Source organism: Leuresthes tenuis, unplaced genomic scaffold (assembly GCF_036924035.1).
Source record: "Leuresthes tenuis unplaced genomic scaffold, fLeuTen1.0.hap1 SCAF_8, whole genome shotgun sequence".
Lineage (NCBI taxonomy): Eukaryota > Metazoa > Chordata > Actinopteri > Atheriniformes > Atherinopsidae > Leuresthes > Leuresthes tenuis.
Window position 1 is genome coordinate 19767822 of NW_027325362.1, and position 23273 is coordinate 19791094.

Here is a 23273-nt window from a genome sequence, read left to right on the forward strand (position 1 = left end):
ACAGCACAGAAAATAGAGGGAGGGGCCGCGGTGGGAAAGATCAGGGTACTAAAGTGTAATTCATTTAAGTGACCGAGATAAGTAATGTCAACAGAACCAAAAAAAAAAAAACCTGGATAACACATACTTTAACAAATACAGGCCAATCTAGCTGCAGGGCTTTGGCTAAGGTCAACCACATGTGCAATAAGAAAACTTGTGCGAAGCGTGTAATGTAATGAAATGAGAGTAAACAATTGAATGTGGTCATAGAACATAGTCTGAATTATTTGTAAATGTTTTTGAAAACCAAATTAGAAAATATATGTTCTCAGAATGCTGGGATGTCACCTTTTTGAAAAAACAACAACAAACAAACAAAGAAAAAAAAACACCTTCCATCGTGGCACTACATCTCCCGTGATGCACCTCGCTGCATTTCCTGCTACGCATGTAAATAGCGCAAAAGCCCCGCGATGAACGAGGTTTGCATGAGTGCCTGCTATTAAAAAAACAAGTTAATTTCTTATGCAGTAATGGATATACCCTCTTTATTAAACACGTTTACCAGCTTGTAGAGACATTAATGCTCTGAATGAGTAGAGCTGTTTTATCTTATATTCTTGACAACAGTCTTCGTGTGAAATAAATATCCTACCTTGTTAGAGTTGCTTCAGAGCTGGGACGTCGGGGGCTAAACCAGTTAAGATAGACCCCCACAACAGAGTTTAGGATCTATTAAACGTATAAACTGCAGCGTTGAAGTAATGGATAAGCGAGAAGGTCAGTCCAGTATTTCACAATTTAATTTGAGTAATCGCATTTTCAGTCGAGTTGTTTGCGATACCCTGTTAGCTATGTGGTTAACTTTAGCTAACGATACTTATCTGAAACCACCATTTCGAGCGAGTTTAATTAAACTGCTAGGAGAAATTCTGTAAAAATGTTTAAATGGCCAATGGTTCCTATTGGAACAGTGTTTTCTGTGCCTTTTACCTCATCTTATAGCCAAACACCAGCCGCTATTTTACTGACTATCACTTAAAAACACAAATGCAGTCAGTTAATTTTGTTTCTTGTCAAAAAAGACAAATAGGGTCGAGTTTTCTTGGTTAAAATTGACTATACTTGTTCACTAAACTGTACTAAACTCTCGGTTTAGCGTTAGAACTGTGTCACTGCTTGTTTGGACGATGTATTTATTTGCATGTATTGTTATTCCATTGATATGAACGCAATGTAATAGTATGATATGCAAGTCCACATATTCAAAGAGCATTAGCATTTTTATTTTCTCGGGAATGTGCAAAAATGGAATTGTTTACATTAATCAAACATTAATTCAGAATCCACCTGGCACATCCAGCATTTTGGGTGAAGTGTCCCTTTATTTGTTACATTGAGCTCGAACAAAATGGCAGCAGCCCAAGGCTTTTATGATTGAACTCATACTACAACATCACCTGGCTTTTTCGGCATTGTCAGGTGAGCGATGTTCACGGAAAAATGCCGCTGCAGCCCAGGAGCGCGAAGCGAGCGCCAACCCTTCCTCACCTGTCGTTGCTGCCTTCAGAGGTAACCGCGTCCTAACTGCACTCTTTTTTTTCTGTTTGAACTAGTATTTAAAACTTTCTTTGTGTCTTTTAAGTTTTCCAGCAGGAGCTCGACACCAAACATGACAAACACGAGCGTCTCGTTAAGCTCAGCAGAGACATCACTATCGAAAGCAAGAGGACCATTTTCCTTTTGCACAGAGTAACCAAGTACGTTTTAACTTTGGAAGAGATTTTAGTATAGAAAATATAGATATATTGACTACTTCAGGGTATAAAGAAAATAACGTTAATTATAAATGTCTCGTCAGAAAAGATAATTCTGTTTCACCTGTAGATTCTAATTCTAATTCCCAGTCAAAGTTCTTCTAATATCTACTCTCTTTTGGTGTGAAGTGTACCAGATGTAGAGGGTGTTCTGAATGAGGCCGAAATAAAACTGGACGGAGTCAGGCAGAAGATCGGTCAGGTGGCTGAAGAGCTGAGAGGAGAAGATATTTTTCAGTTTCACAGAGCCTTCACTCCAGGTGAGTTGTCATACAACTTGTGAGAATGCCTTCGTAAACTTCATCCAGCTGCTTTATTATCTGCTAATGAGAGTGGGTGCAAAGATGTTTGAGTCTAAGTTGCCAGAAACATAACCATAGAAATGACAAAGATACTGCAAAGGCCATTAAAGAACTGTGACCTTCAGAAGGGAGGCGCATGCATCAAACACTTGTATTAAAGCCACACAATTTGCTGCACAGACAGATTTGGTATAAGTTTAGTGAAGTGAGCGCTAGTTTATTGTTAACTTCTGTCTGACTTGTTGGCCGGTCTTGCTTTAAACTGAGGTTAAGGCTGTTTATCCAGTTAACATGAAGACACGGAATGATAGAATTAAAGAACTAGAGAAATGTAAGCATACAGAAATAGATAGCAACTCAACGCGTAACAAACAAACATTTGATTGAGTTTGTTTATTTACACTCGGGTCATATTTTTCGTCCTCCATAGTTGAGCTTGAAGTCGCTGATAGTGTGAGAGCGTGACCTTGATGCAGGCCTGGATATGATAGACACACCCTCTGATAACGTTGTTTTCAGACTAGCACCAGTTTTTGTCAGCGTAGCCATAATGTCTGCAGAGTTTAGAGAAAAACTGTTGTGGGAGTGAGGGTGAGCTGTTATCTAGCAGCTGGGGAAGTCATTTTTAGATTGCGGTCACGCAGGAATCATTGCTGCATCCTTCACGACGTGACCAGTGGCAGTTTCCACCAATTAGTGGTTTAATTTTCTTCCTCTTTTTTTCTTTTTTTTAAACCTTATTAGATTGCGACTGTGCTCACTGGATTTGTTCCCCTGCAGGAGTCTCTAGGCATGTGTAATTGGCCAGTTTTTAAAAGTTTTTTTAAATATATATATATTTATGGACCATCAAAGATATTGTGGGCTAAATCTGAACACAACTGCCACTGATAACAGGGCAATGTGGCACTTTGATAAGCTCTTTAGCTTGACCGCTGCAATGAGGCGGTGAAAACAGAAATGTGTTTTTCCCATGATTCGCCTGCAACTCAGTGAACCGCTCTGTGATCAAACATTAAGCTCAATTAACATTTAAATCCTTGGTATTCTGAGTCGATGAATGCGTTACATATTTTTTTCCAGTTTTTAATGCAGTATGCCAGACTGTTTTTAGGTGAGCCGCTCCAGTCGGGCCTCGCACACACGCTCAGCTCTCAACTTTTCCAGACGCCGTGCCAGTAAAATCTCTCCTGTTTCCAGTTGTTTTTCTTTTTTCTTTTTTTTTTTACCCCCCTCGTCATTGTTTGGACATTATGTCCAGTAATTCTTTTCTCGGTTTGACTGACCAAAGGTAACTGCTGCTTCAGAGTAAATAACACGGACTGCTCCTGGCAGTAAGCTCAGGAACTGAACTCTGCCTGCCTCAAAGCTTGTGTAACCTTCTCATGTCATATCCTGTCCACCTCAGATTATGTCATGTCCTCTTCAGGTCAGAAGCACAGATGTGAACCACTGGCATTGTTTAGATGCCTTGTGGCATTTTTTTTTTTGAAAATAGGGGCTGGGCCTACAATATATACTTGGCTGGTAGTATGCTGCACTAGGGCTGGATTTAATAGGTGTAATTTACTTGTGATTTAAATCTATGACAGCTATTCTGATTTGAGGCATCCATCATTTTCTCTACTTGGGTATAAAATGAACTCATGCACATGCCTTGCTCAGAGTAACACAGCTGTTGTACATTACATGCGCACACGTTGTGACATTTTATCAGTGGGTCCATATAAAGCTCCGGGCTCTTGTTCACATGTTTGCTAGTTTCTGTGTATGTGTGCCTGTTGATCTCCTTGTGCACACGTGCAGAGTACCTCCCACCATAGATGCTGTTATCCTGTTGATGTTTAAGCGTGTTTTCTTGGCTGACTCCAAATACAACATCGAGACATCACTGATTCCTGCAGTTGTCCGTGTGCAGGACCAAATCTCGCCATTAGAAGCTGGATGGGAAAATGGATAATGAGGGCCTTTATTAATCCGTAATGAGCGAACCATTAAAGTTGACAGACGAGAGATCCTTGTGGTGATCTGAGCAACTTGAGCAGCTGTGATCTTGAAGTTCTCGTCCCCCTCCTCCGACTCCTCAGAGTGCAGAGCAGCTGATTGCTGCAATAGCTTTGGCCCATGTAAATGCAAATTGGAGTGTCAGAGTGAAAGAGCCAAGTAGATATGAAGCACATCCTCCTGATTCGCTCCACTGCAGGGACATAGTTGACCCTTTGAAGTTGAACTGCAGCTCCAAAGGTAAACTTCAGACACAAAGTCTTCCGTCCTGTGATTATTTGATTGTTGTTTACTCAGGAGCTGAAAACAAATGAGAGGTCATCTCAGCCACGGAGACAGGAAACAGGTTTTATATGAATGATTATCTTCATCTGTCATCTATTGTGTACAAATAGCAGGTAGTGGTTATACATCTGCCGTGCCCTTTGATAGGCGCTTGACCTTATTTTTAGTAATTGCGGTAATTTTTTTTGTAAATTGCAAACAAATGCAGCATCTGCATCAGTTTCAGCAGCTCAGCCAATGAAGTAACTGGGTGTACTTGCTGGTGTGTTGCTGTGATTCATTACAGTGGAATTCTATGCTTTAGGGATTCAGGAATATGTGGAGGCCGTCTCTTTCCTGCATTATATCCGTCATCGCAGCCTTATCAGCCTGGAGGAGATTAATGCCAGACTGGTGTACACGACAGCAGAGAAGGCGGATCCCAAGGTACGTTTGATCATGACCTCATGCTTAAACTGCTCGTCATCATATAACACTCTTAGTCAAATTCACAGCCATGGGACGCACTGAGAAGATTGAGGAGTTCTTTTTATTTTTGTATTTTTACTTCTTAAAAGGCACAACATCTTATTTTCTCTCTTGCTGTCGGTTAGGTTGATACCTCCCTCATGTCCCTCTGCACAAATATGTCCTCCTTAGCTTTCTATTTAACGTACAGCTAAGAGACTGCGATCAACCTAAGAAACGATGTGTTCATTTGTCCATTATTTTCTTTGGAAGCCGTGCTAATTGCTCACAAAGGTCACGTTGGATTTTACTGTGTCATTCATGAGCTTCTTATCTTGATAGCATTGTATCCACCCTGCTGCTACTTTCAAAGTTTATAGGTGATACAGACTAAATTCTTTTCCAAACAAATAGACGCACAGCGCATCTTGTAACAGTTGTCATCGTTGTGGATGTTGTGTCCTGTCGGGATGAGAAAGTGATTGGTGTCATTTTAGATTGTTTCTCGTCACGCTTTCACCTCAGGGTTCAGATGAAGCCCCTCCTTTAGGAGCTCAGGTTCTGACCTTCCAGGTCACGCCATCCGACTACCTGCTCGGCGTGGCCGATCTGACGGGAGAGCTGATGCGAATGTGCATCAGCAGCGTGGGCAACGGCGACATCGACACACCCTTCCAGCTGAGCCAGTTCCTGCGGCAGATCCACGACGGTTTCTCCTACATAGGTAACACGGGCCCGTACGAGGTGTCCAAGAAGCTGCACACGCTGCGACAGAGCCTGGGCAAAGTGGAGGACGCCTGCTACACCCTCCAGGTCCGCGGCTCAGAGATCCCAAAGCACATGCTGGCTGACGTGTTCTGCAGTAGGACCACACTCATCGACCCGGAGGAGGGAGCGGTTTAATCCTGAGCTGCAGCCTCAGCAGCACTCTTCATGTTCTCAGTGCCGTCGTTGTCTGTTTCAGTGTTGTTCCTCTGTGATGTTTGCATTTTTACTGGAATTTGAAATATGTTTGGCGACATGTTTTTTTAAAAAACTTTTTTCCCCCTAATTTACAGTAAGAGCAGTGTTACAATAGACAATGTTTTTTCTTGTTTGATAAGAATCTGGTGACTTCAGTTGTTTTGCATGAATAAAAGCTCTGTGCCAAATATGCCATGCTCTCCCAATCTTCGGCCTGCTTTGATAGTGTGTGTTTATTTTATTTTCTCTCTGCCCTCCCCTCGCTCTATCACACACAGATAATCTAAGGTGGAACCATTGGCTGCCTGCTCTCACCACATTCTGTGTGGAGGAGGAACATGCAACCTTTGTACACTGGCAGCTATACACACACACACACACACACACAACCCCTTTGCCTTCTCATTCTGCCCTCTGCTCACCCAACTGCAATGACTTGAATTCAAAGGAAGGCTCTGAGCATACGGAGGTATATTCCTGGCAGAGAACTGATATCCTCCCGCTGTTTCCTCCTCACCTGATGGTGTTTATTATCGCTGTCCAGATGGATGTTTGACGGGGTGAAAAACAGCAGAAGTAATGATTGTTTTAACTAATCAGTAATAGATGCTTTTCATGCTGTGTTTTGGGAAACTAAACTAAAAGGAAGCGTCGCTTTATGAATGAGATTATTCAAACTTTTACCTCCTTGACAGCTCCTTAGCTTGCAGCAATATCATTTCTTATTATAAATGATCTTATAATAAAGACTGCTTTGTGACAAATGTAAGCCATTAGTTGTATGTTTGGTGAGCAGTAATTTGTATCATCAACGCGTCCCACATTACTGTTTTGTTCTTGATAAAGAGAACCTCAGTGGACCAGACTGCTAATGAGATTTAAGTCTGCTCCCTGCTGCTCACTTTTTGCACTACATTTTGACACCTTGACTCGCCTTCCACTAGAGAGTCACGTACACCCATCAGCCATAACTTTATAACCGCTCACGTGATGTTGAGTAGGTCATCTTCATTCTGACAAAAGAGCTCTGACCAGTCAGGGTGTGGACAATGTGCAGCGTGTGATCCACTCTGACTCTTTTCTTGCTTTTTGTAAACAAATTTGATATGACATGGTGCACCTTTAGAAGCATAGAAAAACCCAACTACAAATATCACTATGAACATCACTTAAAAGTAGTGATCAGAATATGGGGAAAGTTTATTGAACAAAGCAAACTGAATATGAAGAGCAGTGTTGACCCCAGATAACTTGTTCAAGCCTTGAAGACATGTAACGTGAGCTCTGAAGGTGACTGAAAGTAAAGAGTGAGTGGAAGCAGACCTGGAGATTAAATCTAGGCGAAGCCTGACATCTGCTGGTGAAAGGAGGATGTGCATTCAGCATGTCACAAGTCAAGCCCAAAATAATTCATGCCCTAGATTTTGATCTGCAGTGAAGCTGTTGCATTTGACCTGTATGTTCTTCAAAACATAGAATAAATGAATAATTAAATAGATAAGGCAAATGGTAAGACACTGCCATGACGCAAGTGAAATTTTTTTAAAGAATCTGTATATTGGTTATTTTTTACAGTACTTTTTTCAGAGCCATGAGGTTGAAAAGCCTACAATGATTCTCAGTTTGCTCCACAGCTCCTGGATGGTATGCATGTACTATATACATTAATCTGTATATAATTCAGATTGCCCAAATCCTGATGTTTCTGTGGACTCCCTGGTGTTTTCCTTGAAAACAATGGTGTAAAATATCAGGCGCATCCAAGACAAATGCATGTACAATTCTTTCTATTTATAGATAAAACACATCAATCATTTTGTGCATTTTTTGCAAAAACACTTCTAACACTGTTACTGTGATTTGTCACCTGTTTGCATTATTCCGAGTTTTGAGACAAAGAAACATTCAGCATAAATCAAACTTTACCACTGATTTGAATGAACTTAGTTTTAACTGTAACCTAATAACAGGCGATGTGTACATTGAGCTCCGGATGGATTCCAATGAAACCATCTCTCCTACACAAATGCAATCCTTTGAGCTGGTTTGCAGTTCACATTGTGACATGTCACAGTGAGCAAAGTAAAAATACATCCCAAATGGCTGCTGGAACTGCTAAGACCCATTATTTGCATTTTCTATGGGAGCAGATAAAGAGGCAGACTGGGCCAAACCTGATGAGTAGGATGTATTGCGGATGTATATGTATGTAGGATTTCTCATTTTACTAACTCATTTTCTTGTCAGTTTGTGTCGCTGTCGTTCTGTTGTTGGAGTCGAAGTTCTAAACCTCTTTGCCACCTTTACCAAATTGACATATTTTCTTTTAAGAGACTTCTCCTGGCAGTCAAACACTCCACTCACGGCAGTTAGTTGATTTGTCTGCCTACATACAACAAGTCCATCAAACTTTTCTGCGTTCTTTTCAATAAAGCCCATATTTTCATCCATGATAGGATAGCTTGTACTTTGCTACACTCTGCTTTCTACTCAACTGAGCTTTTTTTTTTTTTCATCTTTAGGAGTCCTGTCCATTAGCCAGCCAGGCTGAATGAATAGAACCATTGGGAGTGTGGGAAGGAGGATGAAAAGACTTTGCTCTGTGTGGGGTCTGGAGCTGTAATCCTCCCGTAGATTCTGCAGAAAGAATGGAACAATTTGTTGAAGCCCCAACATGTGCATGGAAGACTGACGTTAAAAAAAAAATCAATTCAATATACTTTTATAGCTAATCTTGAAGTTACAGCAAAAAAGCTTACAGCACTATACATGATTTGATTCACAAACTAATTTGCGCATGTGAACTGTTATATAACTATTTACGGGATAAAACTGATCTTCCTCTGTTCCTCTTTCCGATTCAATATGGTCTTAAAATAAAGCATGTTTAAAAATTGAAAAAGTTGCTGTCTCGTTTAATCCGGATATGTGTCCGCTGCAGCGTTCATACTGTAGACTGCCCGCTGTGGTAATGAGGCGCTCTGAGGAGTCTGGAGTCAAATTCCTAAACACGTAGGAGCTCCTCACGTTGCTCCAGCACGACGCGTGACGCACGGGCGCAGCAGCTAACGGATTATTGATCGGTGATTTATGTGTCGACAAACAGACTTTTCTCGGTTGCACTTGGACCATCACACCACACAGCGGGATGTTTCTTTTTTCTCTTTTGCCTTTAAGAACATGACATGAAGACCGTCTTTTCTCTCCAGACCGTGAATGCGCAACTGGACCCACTTGTTTGCCGCAGAGGGGGAAAAAAATTAAGAATCTGACGCGATGAACGATCAATAAGATTCTGGTGCCAGGATATGTTTATTATAAGCAAAGGAGACCGCGGAAAAGTCGCTTCCATGCGTTACTCAGAAGTAGAGAGAGAGAGAGAGAAAGAGAGAGAGAAATCAGCTTTGGTTCACTTTCCACAACGGAAATGAGATCAGTCCTTTTGCCTGGCTCCGCTTTTTCTAAAACATGGTCGATGTAACTCTACAGTACCGGGATCTGTTCTCCAACTTCTCAACACAAACCGCTTTTTATTAACAGAAAGATGTTTGCTGGACTGATGGGACTCGAATGTCACAAGAACTCATTGCTTCAACACTGCGAAGTCACTGAAGGTAAATCGACTATTTTATAAAACTACCATCTGCGGTTCTCACATGAACTTGAACCGTAATCTGTTGCAGGGACTTGAAAGGCTATCCTGAGTCGTCATTGGCAGCTTTATATTATTGTGTTATAACAAGATAAGCTTAAACAAATAATGACTTTACCAGAAAGTAAAAGTTCTTTAAGGGGGACTCCAGAAGAGTTCTCAGTGAGTATTCAGAGGATGTTTATGTGGCTAAGTTTTGAAACTGTTCCAGCTCAATAAATAATCAGCTTTTTTTTTTCCCAGACTGAGAGTCACTCACATTGTTAACTACAGTTTCTGGAAAATGTCCACGAAGGTTCCCAGTCACCCAAATGCTCCCTACCAGCCAGCCTGTAGGAGGAGTGAGGAGAGGTGATGAGTTGAAAAATGACTAAATCCTATTTCTGCAATATCTGGACAAAGTGGAGATGAGTTATGCTGACATGTTCCTATCGATCTTGCACATCTACTCCCTTACAGGCTGAAGCTGCCTGCAAGCCAGTTATGCTCATACAGGATGTCTATAGGCCAATGGAAAAACATTTTTCTCCCTCCTTTCTATGAAATCTAGCAGAAGTGTGGACGAGCTTCAGAAATAGCTTCCCCTATGTTTTGTGATCTAGTAGCTATTTTACTTAAAAAAATGTTCCCATTTTCCACACATTTTTAGTTTCTAATTGATGCAGAAATGCAGAAATTAAATGACCTTTTATGAAGAGAATATGCAGCATCAACTCTATCGTACTAAGCCTTTTTTATGATCCTCATGTGACCGTGCAGGAAATGGAGCAGTTTTTGTATTATAGTCTCACAATAGCACAGGAGAGATGCAAGTCTGCAATCTCATATAGGATAGTTAAGTTTCCTGTCAACTAAACAGTGTTGTTTTCAGATAGGTTAATAGATACTCTCGCTTCCTTATTTCTGCTGCCGTGGCTGGTCACAAGTGGCGTGATGTTGCGCATCTGTTGAGCAGTGCTGCTTCTCAGGAGGTTGCTGACATGCAGATCTGCTTGTGTGTGCCCCCCGGTGCTGATCTTGTTCCTCGAACGTTTGTGTTTTTATGAGATCCTCTGCATTCCTCTGCTCTTTGGCTGAAGCACTTGAGCGGCCAATAGGACGCCGTGTTTAACCTGAAGGCCTCTGAGGAGGGCCTCTTTAATCTCCATAGGTAAATAATTGTGCCTCTTTTGGGTCTTGCGTTTCATTTTCTCAGTTTTTACAGCTTTACCTCAAGTAACAAGTTACAGTGGGAAGGCTTGGGATTGTTTTATCGTTTGAACCGCTTTAGGGGTCCTTCTGCTTATTTGTGTTTTCTGCCGGAATTCCTGGCAAACTGTATGAGCTCAGAGCCTCACAGGAAGCAGTCAGTGACATACCTCTTAAAGGCTGAGATGTAGATGCCCCTGACAACACACACTCTCACACAACAGGAGACAGACAGACACACACACACAGACAATCTGACAGAATGAGCCCTTAGGCATTTCCTTCCCCTTTACTGGGAAGAGCCGTCTTTGTGTAATTGCAGTATGGCGAGGATTTAGTAACCCCATCAACAAGTCCCTCTCCTTTCACTTGCCAGGCTCTGTGACTACTGAGAGGGTGCTCAATATAATAAACACAACCGCACCAGATGGCGGGCGGTGTACAGTTGTATTTGGTACCTCCAGTGAGGGTTGGGTTTCTGAAATTGGCTATGGAACAGTAGCCACGTCTGCAAAGCAGCGCTAATGGATGGAGCCGTGTGTAACTTGAGCTTTTCTGTGGTGGTCCCAGTGGACAGACAGCTCTTATTGAACAGGGTCTTCTGCTCTACACTTATGCTGCCTAGACACAATAGGAACTCCCCGATGTCACTCTCGCTGTAAATCCTGCTCTCTATGCAGGCTGACATTCCAACTTTCCTTTAAGTGGTGTCTTTTTGTGCCTCCTCCTCTTTGGTCACATGGGATAGTTTACAGTTGACATCACTGAAAGTCACAGTGGCTGCTTCATGATCATGATTTGTTTGATCCCCTGCATTCCTGTCATGACGCATAGCTGCAGAAATATGATACACTTCAGCTAAAGATACAAATGAGGAGCATCAGCACAGATAGCTGTCGCGAATTATCTTGTTAGTTTTTATCACTAATAATGCGGTTGTGCTGTCAGGAATTTTAAAGTGTCTTACAGGGTTCTACAAAGGCAGTAGTATGACTGATCCCACTGTTTTCAGCACAAAAGTGTCAGTGTGTCTTTGTGTGTTTTTGGTGTGTGCATGAGTGGGGAGAGAAAATTGAGAGCCAGGAGTGAAAGAGGGGGAAGCAGCTGTACACAAAGAGGCTGTTGATTCCCATCATTTCAGCCTGCCTCCTCCTCTGAATCCTACACATTATATGTATTAATCATGTGGCACTGCAGCAGGTGTCTAGCTCCCAACACAAACTGGCCTTTATCATCATAGCACAAGCCTTTCAAGATAGGCTTAACGCTGGACAAACTGATCAGGCTACTTTGAGTGTCAAATCCAATATAATTATCGCCCAGCTTTGCAATATTATTTAGCTGATGGATAGGCATCTATTTGTCCACAAGTTGACAATGTCAAATTTATAGGGAGGATACAGTAATGTTTAGAGGTCCAATCAGCAAAATCTAATGTTGAGACACAGCTGGATTCTCATGAGGTCACAATCATAAGCCAGTGTCATGACAGTGCCCTGTACTGCCAGCTGTGGGTGGATTTTATGTGTGATAATAATCAACAATGGCAGCTCCTATTCATTTAGTGGTTCGTTTTATCCAGTCACCTGCTAACTATTTTGTGAAAGTGGCAGCTTTTTCAAATCGGCTTCGACTGAGGACTTTTTTGATGCTTCTGCAAAACGAACCCTCCGGCACATCAATTTCTCAAATTTCCACTGCTACCCAGAATCCAAAACTTAAGGTGCTGCACCCGTAGTTGGCACTGGAAAAATCAAGCGTGTGTTTTTAAAGTAAATTTAGAATAAAAGCGTTGGCCTGGAGTCAAGAATCTTTCATCACTTTGATGTGGAAATGTACCTACATCTTTCTCCATTGGTCTTCTTTTACAAAATGTTTTCTTACCGTTTTCTTAACTTTCTTTAAAGATCTGTTTTCAAAATCTTATCAGAAACCGCTCAATGTGAGACCGACTCAGCATCATCTAAGGATTAAGTCATTCTTTACTTGCTTCAGTTGTAACGTTTTGATATCATAATGAGCCTCATGAATCAGTGCAAAATAGCTAACGTTAAATAAGTTAAATATGTATATTTCTTTTCAAGCATATCCACTGATTTTTCACAAATGTTTGCCTCAGTGCAACCTGTGACCAGTTCAGAAGTTTATCACTATACATTTACCAAAAATACATCAGAATTTCTTCAACAAAAAATCTTTGACTGTTGGGAGAATTGTGAAGCTTATATAAACCAAAAAAAATCCCCCAGTTTTGAACATGTATTGTTATATGTCATTGCCCTAAATTGTAAGAAGGTGTGGAAATTCAGGTCGCCTCTGTGCCACAAGTCATCTTCTCAAGGGGACTACAGTTTGTCTCCCGTGGTGGTTAACAAAGTAGCAACAGTAGCTGTGTTTTGGGTATGTTTTCAAGTACTCACTGAGGTCATCAGATGCTAATAGTTGAAATACTTGCAATCTGCTCAATGATTTCTACTTCTGCTGTTATTTCAGCATCGGGTTTGTGGAAGAAACTTTTTTTTTCTTTCCTCTGAGATATTTGTACTTTTTGTAATAACCAAGTGATCTTTTGATTTTGCTCTTTGGTTTAATAGATCTTGCTAGCATCTGAGTAGTTTTCATCTTACTTGAACATCAGACTCATTCAGATTCATTTGTTGAAATAGCCTCAGCATGGTTTGAGAAGCAGCTCTCTGAAGCAGTGCGGCTGTGTTTTTAAAGATAAACAAACTCAAATGTTGTGTCATGTGGCCACTTTTTCCACCGAGGGGTGTGTCTTAACTCAAATGTGACTGTGTGGCTTTGGTATTTCCCAACAACTGGAGAAGAACTGTGGGAAATGTCACACAGCTGCCCAACTTGTTTTTCATTCAGTTAGCAATAAGAGTGCTGGGCTTGGACACACTGAAAGTAATTTTGGTCTTGTTATACCACAGTGAGTGTAGCAACAATACAGTGTTTTTCCTTTTTGTGTAATTAGCACGCTTATTGTCACATTTTCCTGCTGCAGTCCATGTTTGCATTGTTAATCCTGCCAGCTCGATGAGCTCACACTTTATCTTCCCCATGACCGTTTTTTTCCAGCTTAATGGTTAATCTCTGCATCGACAGGTGGCAGAGCATCAGGGACAGCTGGCAGCTCCGGCCGTAAGAGGCTCCACCGAAGACCAGGGTACATGAGAGGAGAGCAGTCCAGACTACAGGTCTCTGCTCGTGGTCAGGAGGAGGAGGAGGAGGAGGAGGAAGACGAAAGCACCACTTTTATTAGGAATGGAAAATCTGGACGACACACTGACATCACTGAGGCAAGCAGTGTTCAGAGGCTTAGTCTAACTCCTGCTGTTCAGGTGTCCTTAATGAATCAGCAACGTTATGACAAACCAACATGTAGCTCCTTGAAGAGTAAGAGTAAGAGCTTTCCCTGCTCTGTTACCCATCTTCATCCCCCTGTGGACTGCAGTCCTCTTCAGAGTGTATCCAGCCGTGTAGCTGAGTCCTCACAGCCACAGAATGAAACCAGGTTAAGCTCAAGCCCTGCCCTCCAGTCTTCACCAGAGGACTCTTTTAACTCCAGTTTCAGTTTCATCCAGCAGTCACTTAGCTACAGTCAGAGGACAAGCACAACTACTATGCCAGTACAGGGACCAAAGCCACTAAATCAATCATCTAAAGCACTAAACTTGCCTGAAACAAAATCAGACACTTTCTCCATTGAGCACAGTTTTTCAAAGCAGTCAACTCCTGTCCAGTCTCTGGCCTCCTCTGCTCCAGGCAGCCAGATACAGAAAGAGGAGTTCTCAGTAGGCGGGAGATTTTGGAGGGAATGTCTGTGGGGTGGCAAGGAAGAAACGTCCCACCTGGCCGACTGCGAGTCCCGGACTCTAGACTTAGAGGTTACCTCCTCGCTGTCGGTGGACTCAGACACGGCCTCCGCCTCCTCTGTCACCTCCGGCTACGAGAGCGCCACACCTGCCTCAGAGCAAGGCTGGGACAACCTGGTGAAGAAGTACGAGGGTGTGCTACAAGACTGCCTCCAAAACAACCGCACTCACACGAAGGTGGGTATTCCTGATGTGGGAATGACATGCAGAGCTGCAGTCACAGTCACCTTTAAGTCAGTTTCAAGACTACTGTCAGACAATAAGACCAAAGCACTTCAAGATGTCCTCTTGAAGAGAAATAGGCCTATTTTTTGCCTACATTTTTTAGTTTTTGTGTTAAGATAAGCTAACAAGCTCCTGGCCATAGCTTCTTTTTTACAATGCAGACAAGAATATTGTTGTAACATTTGGGAAGAGCAAAGGTGATAAGCTTGTTTTGTTAAGAGTGAAAACACCTCTCTAAGACAAACAGTGAACTACAGAAAGCATAGTTCACATGTTTATCTAGGGTTCCCAAAGTTTTTTGACACATGCAGTTCTAAAATCTATTAGTTCTATTAGTTACTTATCTTTTCTGTAATGTATACTTTAACATTCAACCTCTTAAAAATCCTTTGTCAAAAGCAACGTGTGAAAAATTAGCTTTACCTTCTGAAGTTGCTTTATTTAAGTAATTCAGGCTGGAAGATGTAAAAAGACTTTTTTTCAGAAATAATTTTTCAACTGATTGAACATATTTGGGAAATTTGCCAAAATATAATTATTTTATGAAAATCATTTTATTTCTATTTTATGAAAAAATATTCAGTTTTGAAAATCTTTCCACTCATCTTATCCCCAATTTTAAAGTAACAAAAACACAGTACTGGTATTATGGCTCTATTTTTATCGTGTCACACACTTCTTAACTTGCTGACCACTTTGAAACGGCGGTCGTTGCACCCACGCTTCTTTTTTTTGGTCTGTAGTGACTGTTTAAAGAGCATTGCCCTGTGGACTGACTGTTCTGTCTTCTGTCCCCCTCTTAGATTGAGTCCATGATGTTGAAGCTGCAGAGGCTCCAGCAGAAAGCCATTCTGGATGACGACTATGATGCAGGTGAACTTTGAACTGAGCTCTTGCTTTAATAAGTAGCTTTGAGTTGACAAGATGCTGCCGAAGGGAAAGGTTTGATGGGAGGGTAACACTGGACTAGCTAGAATTTCTGTCGTGATATAATGCCATTATTAACTCCCGGTTTACGGCATATTTGCAAAATGATGATGAACAGGGCAGAAACTGCAGAAGCACAACATCCTTCTAAGTCATTTTAAGGTTTTACTGAGTTGTTAGGATTTAGACATTTATCAGTTGGACGTCTGCTTTTAAGTAGAAAAAGATATGGCAAGTTGCCCTGTGGCCTTTGGTCATTCTGTTACAACTCAACAAAACCTCCCAGTTAATGTCATAGATTTTTTTTTCTTTTGGAAAAAATCCAAGTAAAAACTTCTCCTGTGCTCTTTGAAAAATTTCTTAATTTTTGTAGTTCTATCCATGGTTTCAGGTTTACTTTTAAGGTTACAGTAGGTTGTGGTTTATTAGATTTAATTTTTTGTCTGCCTTGTGTACTGAAATGTGATGAAATACTAAAAATGCAGACCCTGTATACAAATTTTATGGCAGAGCTATTTTAACCTTAATTAAATTAGCTATATCGCACATATTTCGAAAAGTCATTGTTGTACAGATTTGACCAATGAAATAAGCTTTTTTGAAATAGCTGCCAGTTGCACAATGAAAAGTTTTATATTTCCTGTAAAGGATCATAGGTTGCAATATGACATTTATATTTTTAATATATCAGCAGTGACAAGTAAAAATGTACAATACATTGCTTCAAGTCAGCTAAAACAATCCATCTTGGAAGAATATCCAGTCAAAATACCCTTCAAAGCCACATTTTTATTTGGTACTTTGCGTAAAGTCGTATTTATTGATTTAATCTGTACATTTTGAGTACAAAATCTGAACCCTAAATTCAGCTTAAAAAAAGAGCAAAAATGACTGCATGTTGCCTTGTGGCCTAGTTTAATAAAATCACAACTTAGAGAGGGCATCAAATGGTTTGTTATAGAAGAGGAAGATTCCACTTGATTTTTTACCCCCCTAAGAAAATCAATGACAAGAACTGGGAGAGTCAGGTGAGTTGACATAGAACTAACCTTTTATTAGATTTCTTACTAATTAGCTGCTGATCATACTGAAAAATTTGATAAAGCACGTGAGAGCTGAAAGCCTCATATTAACAAGAGCTGAAGACACGCTTTGTTGTTTACAGAGTGACATCCCCTGAACTTACTGCACAGTTGTGACTGGAATAGTTAGGTTAGAATGTATGTGAGGCTTCTGATATTTAGCATTTCTCTCTTCTTTTGGGGATTGCATATGGAGTTGGGTTCACTTTTAGCAGAGCTGGTCTTATCTTGTGTCTCCTGCTGTATGTTTGTACTTGAAAGTGCTAAACTCAACATCTTTGTCAACCAGTAAACTCATAGGTAAAAACAACAGAGAACACCAAATTAATGGGGAAAAGGAGAAACTTGAAGCTGTCGACGCTTTGTGCACACATTTTCATGTGTCATCACACACATTTATCTTGTGCTGTTTTAGATATAAAGGCTGCATTAAAAAAAGCTTTCTGAAGGTAACTTTGAATCTTTGAAGACAAAACTCCTTTCCTGCAAGACCCACTTTGACCTGAATGTTTTTTCGGGAGGACCAGAGGAAAGTTTATTTTCAAATCAAGATGGTATTCTGACCCATTTCCTGAACCCTTGTGACAGAAATACTGTAATTACATCAGCTACATCTGTTGTCTAGTGGAGCTGTGTGAGCGCACTGATTATTTGGGTCAGTACAACATGCCATGTCAGGTTTTCTGTTTGCCTTTAGATACGGTGCATTGCAAAGTTCTCTCTCTTTTTAAACAACGTTAACTTGATTTTCTGTGTGCCTGAATAGCTTAAGAACAGCTTTCCATGAAATGTTGCGCAAGCAGAATGAAGGTGTCCTGTACAACTTCACCTACTTTCTACTTCCCATAAAGTTTTGTACACAAAAGAAGACAGTTGATTATTGTTTTTCTGGTCATGATTTTTAAATGTGACCATGATCCTAACTGAAAAGGGTCCATTTCAATTTTTAAGTCAATCTTGTTTTTCAAGTAAAAAGAAATGCATTCTTTTTATTTTCAGATTTCACAGAAATTCTTAAAAACAGGAAACTCTGAACCGATCCGTAGCTACATTAGTGTCCCCTCTTTAAGAGCATTCTCCTTGAGGGAAAGTTGAGTAGTTAAATATAGAAAAATGAGTGGATTGTCAAACTACATAAACCAACACCAACTTCCTGCTTGCATGAAACAATGCCTCCATGGAAACTGAAACCTGCCACACTGGCTTGGAACAAGCTGCTGGTGAACAAGTGTTTTGCAGATGTTGCTGCTTGTTATTCAGCCTGTTTGTTTGTGTGATTTTTAGCTGAGCGTTTTGGGAAAAAGCTGGAGGAGCTCTGCAGAGAGCGTGGAGCTCTGAAGCTGGGTTTACCGTCCAGACAGCCCAGCGTGGCCTTGTTCCTCGAGAGGCTCAGACAGGTGGTGCACAGCGCCCTCCAGAGGGCAGACTGCAATCAGCCCAGGTCAGTCACACAACACACTGATAACTGTGACCCACTTCATAACAACTGATGTTAATTGTTTTGAAGTGGACGCAGCCGTTAGCATTGTCGCCTCAGAGTGAGAAGGTCCCTCGCTTGAGCCTCTGCTGCAGCCTCTCTGTGTGGAATTAACATGCTCTCCCTGCGTGGCTTATCTCAGTGTGCTCCAGTTTCCTCCCACAGACCAAACACATGCATGTAAGACTAATTGGTTGTGATCTAATTTGCCAGTAGGTATGAGTGTGACTGTGCATGGTTGTTTTTTCTGTCTGTGTTCGCCCGGTGAAAGACTGGTAACATGCTCAGGGTGTATCCAGCACCTCCTGGCTTCTGAAAGTAGGTATAGAGAATGGATGGATATAGTCAAGTGAAAAGTATCACGGAATGTTTTTAAATGAGAAACTCCCTTCTTTATGTTCCAGACATAGTGTTATTTTCTATTGCTCTAACCTGTTATTGTTATTCTTATGCTATTGTTACTGTGATGATGCAAGGGGCAATGGGGGGGGGGGGGGGGGGGGGGGGGGGGGGGGGGGCTCACAGAAATAGCTCCCCTGACAGGAAGGAAATCAGGTGGGGCCTCTGCGGAGGGCATCCTGAACAAATGGGACCTGAAGCTCATGAAGCAATTTTGTGTTTCTATTTTTTCCACATTTTTATTTGATTATATCATAATAATAGTTAATAGTTGATTTTTTTGTGTGTAGTGGCATGACGTGTGATAGTGGTATCAGTATTTTATTGTAACGTCACAGTACAAAGCTGTCATTTAAATGGACCAAAGCGGTTTTGAAATGTAGATAGAGAGATATAATTGAAATTAAAACATGAAAAAGTTCTCATTGTCTTTTGTAATATCTGTATGTAACGGTGTGTTTTTGGCTGGTTGACAGAGAGGGTGCAGAGCCTGACGCAGACGAGCGATCCCACTCATCGCAGGGTCCACTGCAACGAAGAGACCGTCTGATTCAAGAGAAGCGGCAGGTTGAGGTAACATTCAGCTTTCATTATGTCATTTGCGTCACTTCGAGGCACATCAAATGTTTCTGTGTGAGTGTTGCAGAGGAGTTTTTTTTTCTAAGAAAGACTTGGCTGGTGTGGTGGTTAGTATTGTTGCCTCATAGCGAAAAGGTTCCACGTTCTAGTCTCGGCTGTGGCTTTGCTGCGTGGAGTTTGCATGTTGTCCTAGTGCACGTATGGGTTCTCTCAGGGAATTCAGATTTTTTTCCACCGTCCAAAAACATGTATGTTAGGTTAGGTTAATTGGTGATTCTAAAATGACCATTGACATGAGTGTGAGTGGCCTGTCCAGGCTGTACCCCACCTCTCCCCTGGTGGCAGCTGGGAAAGGCTCCACAAAAACATAGATTTTTTTTTTGTACTGTTGAAAAACTATGTAAAAACTATTTACTATAGAAAAACTACAAATTAAACTAATTCAGATGAGAATAATGCTGACAATGATCCATGTGAAACCTGAAACCAGGGGGAAATCGCAGAGCTTCAGCAGAGGCTGGGGGAGCTGAAGGATCGCAGTCGATGCCTGGAGCAACAGATCCAGCAGGAAGAGCAGCAGGTGGAGGCTGAGGAGCTAGAGGGCTCCGTGGTGAGGAGCTGCTCCATGGCCCAACTCCGGGACATGAGCCGAACCCTGCAGGACCTCGTCACGTCAGAAAACCGCACACAGATCTCTGTCTCCCCTCCATCCTCCATACTCAGGTCAGTGTCACATATGTGCAGAACATTTCACCCTCTTCTCCTCTCAGAAAATGAATTGTTTATGTAAATGTTACATAACTGGATCTGACCAGGTTTGGGGTCCAAGCACACAAAAATGTTAAAAGAACAGAAGGGCTATATTGGTCTAGATGCTTATTACGGTTTGAGTGACTGCATTAGGCATCTTATGATTCAAATAAGCCATTTTTAAAGAGATATTAGCTCCATGCCAAAGCTCCAGGTAGCTTGTAAATCAGACCTGGTTCTTGAAAAAAACAAATGTTTTTGCATGCTCCAAAGCATTCACTGCGGGTCTTTCGGCATATTACTTTCACCGTCCACCATACAAGTTTATAGGCTTCTGCCATTCGCAGTCCAGAATTGTTGCAGAAGATTCAAAATGTATGTGGGCAATGAAAATGAGTGTGTGTTCAGACCTTCTACATTTTGTATTAGACTTGTCAGTGTGTTGGTTTTTCATGTTGGTTACCAGCAGTGGAGAAAGTGTAATCATCCTTTAGTAATACCACAGTGTGAAAATCCTGCACAATGTTGTTTCAATATTCAGTGCAAAAACCGGTCCCATTTCATTATCATACAGTCAAAGATTATTGTTTCTGATATATGAACCCAAAATCAGGACGTTAATCTTCTAACTTGTTGAGGCGCAGCTCATTCTGAACAGTTTTTTCCTTCAACTGTGACATTTTCATTCAGTTAATTTTTTCTTTGTGTGTGTGTCTGTGTAAATATATAATTACTAACTAAGTAACGGGTAACAAGAGTTTTAACAAGTTTAAATTGCCATAAAAAGAAAAGACTTCACTGCAGTAGATGTGTACGTTGTTGCATTTCAGCACCTTTGGTCGCTAAACCTGAAATTAGATTTGTTGAGCCCAATTATTGACCTTTATTTATAGCACATATGTATTTATATACATTGCAGCTCCTATGCGACGCACAAATCAATCGTCATCGTATTTGCTCACAAGGATTCTAGGTCAGGGATGACAAAAACAAGCACTGACACTGACATATCGAGGAATCACTGAATCCTTCATGTGAGCCACAAAGTTGTTTCCTCTTCTGACAGCCAGAGAAAGTCAATAACTTTGAACGAAGAGGAAGGTTTTCTTTTAAGTGAAAGTTTTTGAGTGTGATTATTGGTAGTTAAAAGAATGGTAGTTTAAAAAAGAAAAATTAAGAACAGAGTGCAAACGACCTCCTAAATCTGCTTCTTGTCAGATGGATTCCTTTCTCAGGTGAGAGCTCCTGCAGTGTAGTTATTCTCCAGGTGGGGCTGCTAAAGTGCCTTGAATGCCACTGACGCCACAACCACCATCTATCCTTGAAGGTTTTTGTCTTTTGACATGTCCTGTCTTACATTTGAACTAGCTTATTTAGGTTCTTTTAGTTTTACTGAATCACGCTTCCCAGCTTCATCTGTCTTCTGGCAGAGTAGCATTTCATACAATGTGACGGCAGGAATTGTTTGTGTTTAGTGCAAAGATAGTACAGCTGATATCCCATCATCATATTTTACCTGAATTACCAGCAAACTAAATCAAACAATGCTAAAATAAATCCAGCATCCCATATTGGATATGAAACATCATCTCAGCTAGCAGCTAAAAATTCTCATTCTCAATGAGGGGATGCACACGCAGCTTTTTGATTACATCATGCTTTTTTCCCTCAAGAGGCTGAAATCATTTATTGTCTCTATAAACAAGGGCCCCCTGACAAATAAATGCAATATGAAGACTTAAAAAAATGTTCTATTATTTTTGAGTTTTCAGGTAGGGATGAATCAAGCAGCCTCAAGTACCCTTTCTTTATTCCTACCCTCCCTTGTATCTTCAATCCTCTTCTCTAACACCTGCTTGAACCTACTTTGAATTTTAATGGTTTTTCTCAGATGCTAATGATTACTTTGCATCATATCCTCTGAAGTTAATAGCTTGCGAGGGAGCCCGGTGGAAAGCCTCTCAGTCTTGATGCTCGTTAGAAAGACATATAAATATCACTGGCATAATTTGATATCTGACATACTCTCACCCCAACTGGAACACATTTATTCCCGCTGCTGAGCGAAATTGCGACTTCTGATTGGGTATTCTGCTCCACATCTGTGGTCATCACGATGATTGTGTTTTCAGTTCCATGTCCAGATAAACCAGGCTTCTCCTTTTCCATGTCAGTTTCGCTTAATAGCTCTGAATTAAAGAAATTCACTTAATCTAGGTTAGGTGTGTCCCTACAAAACAGAGGCGCAGTAACACTAATGATCAAAGACATCAGTTTACTCTGACTCTTCTTGAACATCAGCTTGAATAACATGTAAAGGGCGTACTGATTTTTGTGAAGTGAGACGGCTGGGACTACCTCAAGGTGACTGTGTCACACATAATGGATTTTATGCTCCTTTTTCCCATCTTCTAATTGATTTATTCCTCTGTAACCATATAATGTGACCTTAATAGTTAGCTCTGTTTGCATGTTTGCATACAAGTGCAGCAGTATCATCACTAATATGATATTTGCCCTTCATATTTGAAGTAATCAAGTAGACAGTTTAGTGAAATGGACCAGTTAATGAAAAAATATAGACCTGCTGTGTATAAATCTATGTTTTCTGTTAATGGTATCATGGAAGCTCCTTTACAGGTTGCCATTATTCAAGTAAACTCAATATGACTTCGGAAATGACACAGTGCAGCAATTTCTAAAATGGCTGGTTAAAATATGGCAGGTTAAAGTGTTGGGCTGTGATTCAGTCACTGTCTTATACAGCACTTGTTCAAATAAAAGAAAAATATGTAAAAAATAAAGAAGTACTTTCTTGGGGTTAGCTTGTTCTTAATTATAATACATGTAAGAACAGCGCACAAACAGATGCTAGCAACAAATGCAAATGTTACACAAGGGTTTTTTTTTTAATTGTTTTGGAGTTATTGGCATAAATAAAGTGCATGCTTGTGTTTGCTCAGCCAAGAAAACCTCATATGACAAATTTCACTTGTAGCTGAGGGATTTTAGAGAGTAAACAGCAGCAGCTCTTGAAAGGAAATAAGAATGGTGGATGACAAAGCAGCTGCTTTCTTAGAATATAAAAGGTCAGCTCTATCGCGTATTCCTGTTCGCCCTTCACAATGAGGGTTTTTGGCTTTGATGACACATCTGGCTGCAAACCTGAAGGACTGATTTAAAGATGCACTTTCTAAGGTGTTGACAAAGGAAAGAAACAAGAGGACGGTATTTGATCTTTTCCCACTGGAGATGTAAAATTTGTCAACAAAACAACGAAAAAGTACATTTTGCACATCATGGCATCTTTAAA

At 40.9% G+C, this 23273-nt stretch overlaps 2 protein-coding genes across 5 annotated transcripts in view; both read left to right on the forward strand.

Moving 5' to 3' along the window:
• The first annotated feature begins 437 nt into the window (after positions 1-437).
• On the forward strand, positions 438-5990 carry tsnax (translin-associated factor X). 2 transcript variants are annotated; one of them, XM_072391284.1, is made up of 7 exons: positions 443-464; positions 648-762; positions 1465-1554; positions 1628-1742; positions 1929-2059; positions 4695-4816; positions 5363-5990. In XM_072391284.1, the coding sequence occupies exons 2-7, from the start codon at positions 747-749 to the stop codon at positions 5738-5740; spliced, it is 852 nt and encodes a 283-aa protein (XP_072247385.1). In that variant the 5' UTR covers positions 443-464; positions 648-746; the 3' UTR covers positions 5741-5990. The 2 variants fall into 2 exon arrangements, with proteins under 2 accessions (XP_072247384.1, XP_072247385.1); XM_072391283.1 differs by having other exon boundaries at positions 438-762.
• A 2825-nt stretch (positions 5991-8815) lies between these two features.
• disc1 (DISC1 scaffold protein) overlaps positions 8816-23273 on the forward strand; it is a 42438-nt gene continuing 27980 nt past the window's right edge. For 2 of the 3 annotated variants that reach the window (XM_072391286.1, XM_072391285.1), the window contains exons 1-6: positions 8816-9414; positions 13752-14698; positions 15550-15619; positions 18040-18196; positions 19108-19204; positions 19701-19933. In XM_072391286.1, coding sequence (XP_072247387.1) covers positions 9345-9414; positions 13752-14698; positions 15550-15619; positions 18040-18196; positions 19108-19204; positions 19701-19933 — 1574 coding nt within the window. In that variant the 5' untranslated portion in view covers positions 8816-9344. Of the gene's footprint in view, positions 9415-9748; positions 9804-13751; positions 14699-15549; positions 15620-18039; positions 18197-19107; positions 19205-19700; positions 19934-23273 lie in introns of those variants that run through there. The other variant, XM_072391287.1, reaches the window with a different exon arrangement.

Bases quoted from the DNA above. Each gene is read 5' to 3' on its own strand.
- tsnax (XM_072391283.1), top strand. The intron at 1,555-1,627 runs GTAACCGCGTCC...GTGTCTTTTAAG, and splicing joins TGTCGTTGCTGCCTTCAGAG to TTTTCCAGCAGGAGCTCGAC. The intron at 4,817-5,362 runs GTACGTTTGATC...CTTTCACCTCAG, and splicing joins CAGAGAAGGCGGATCCCAAG to GGTTCAGATGAAGCCCCTCC.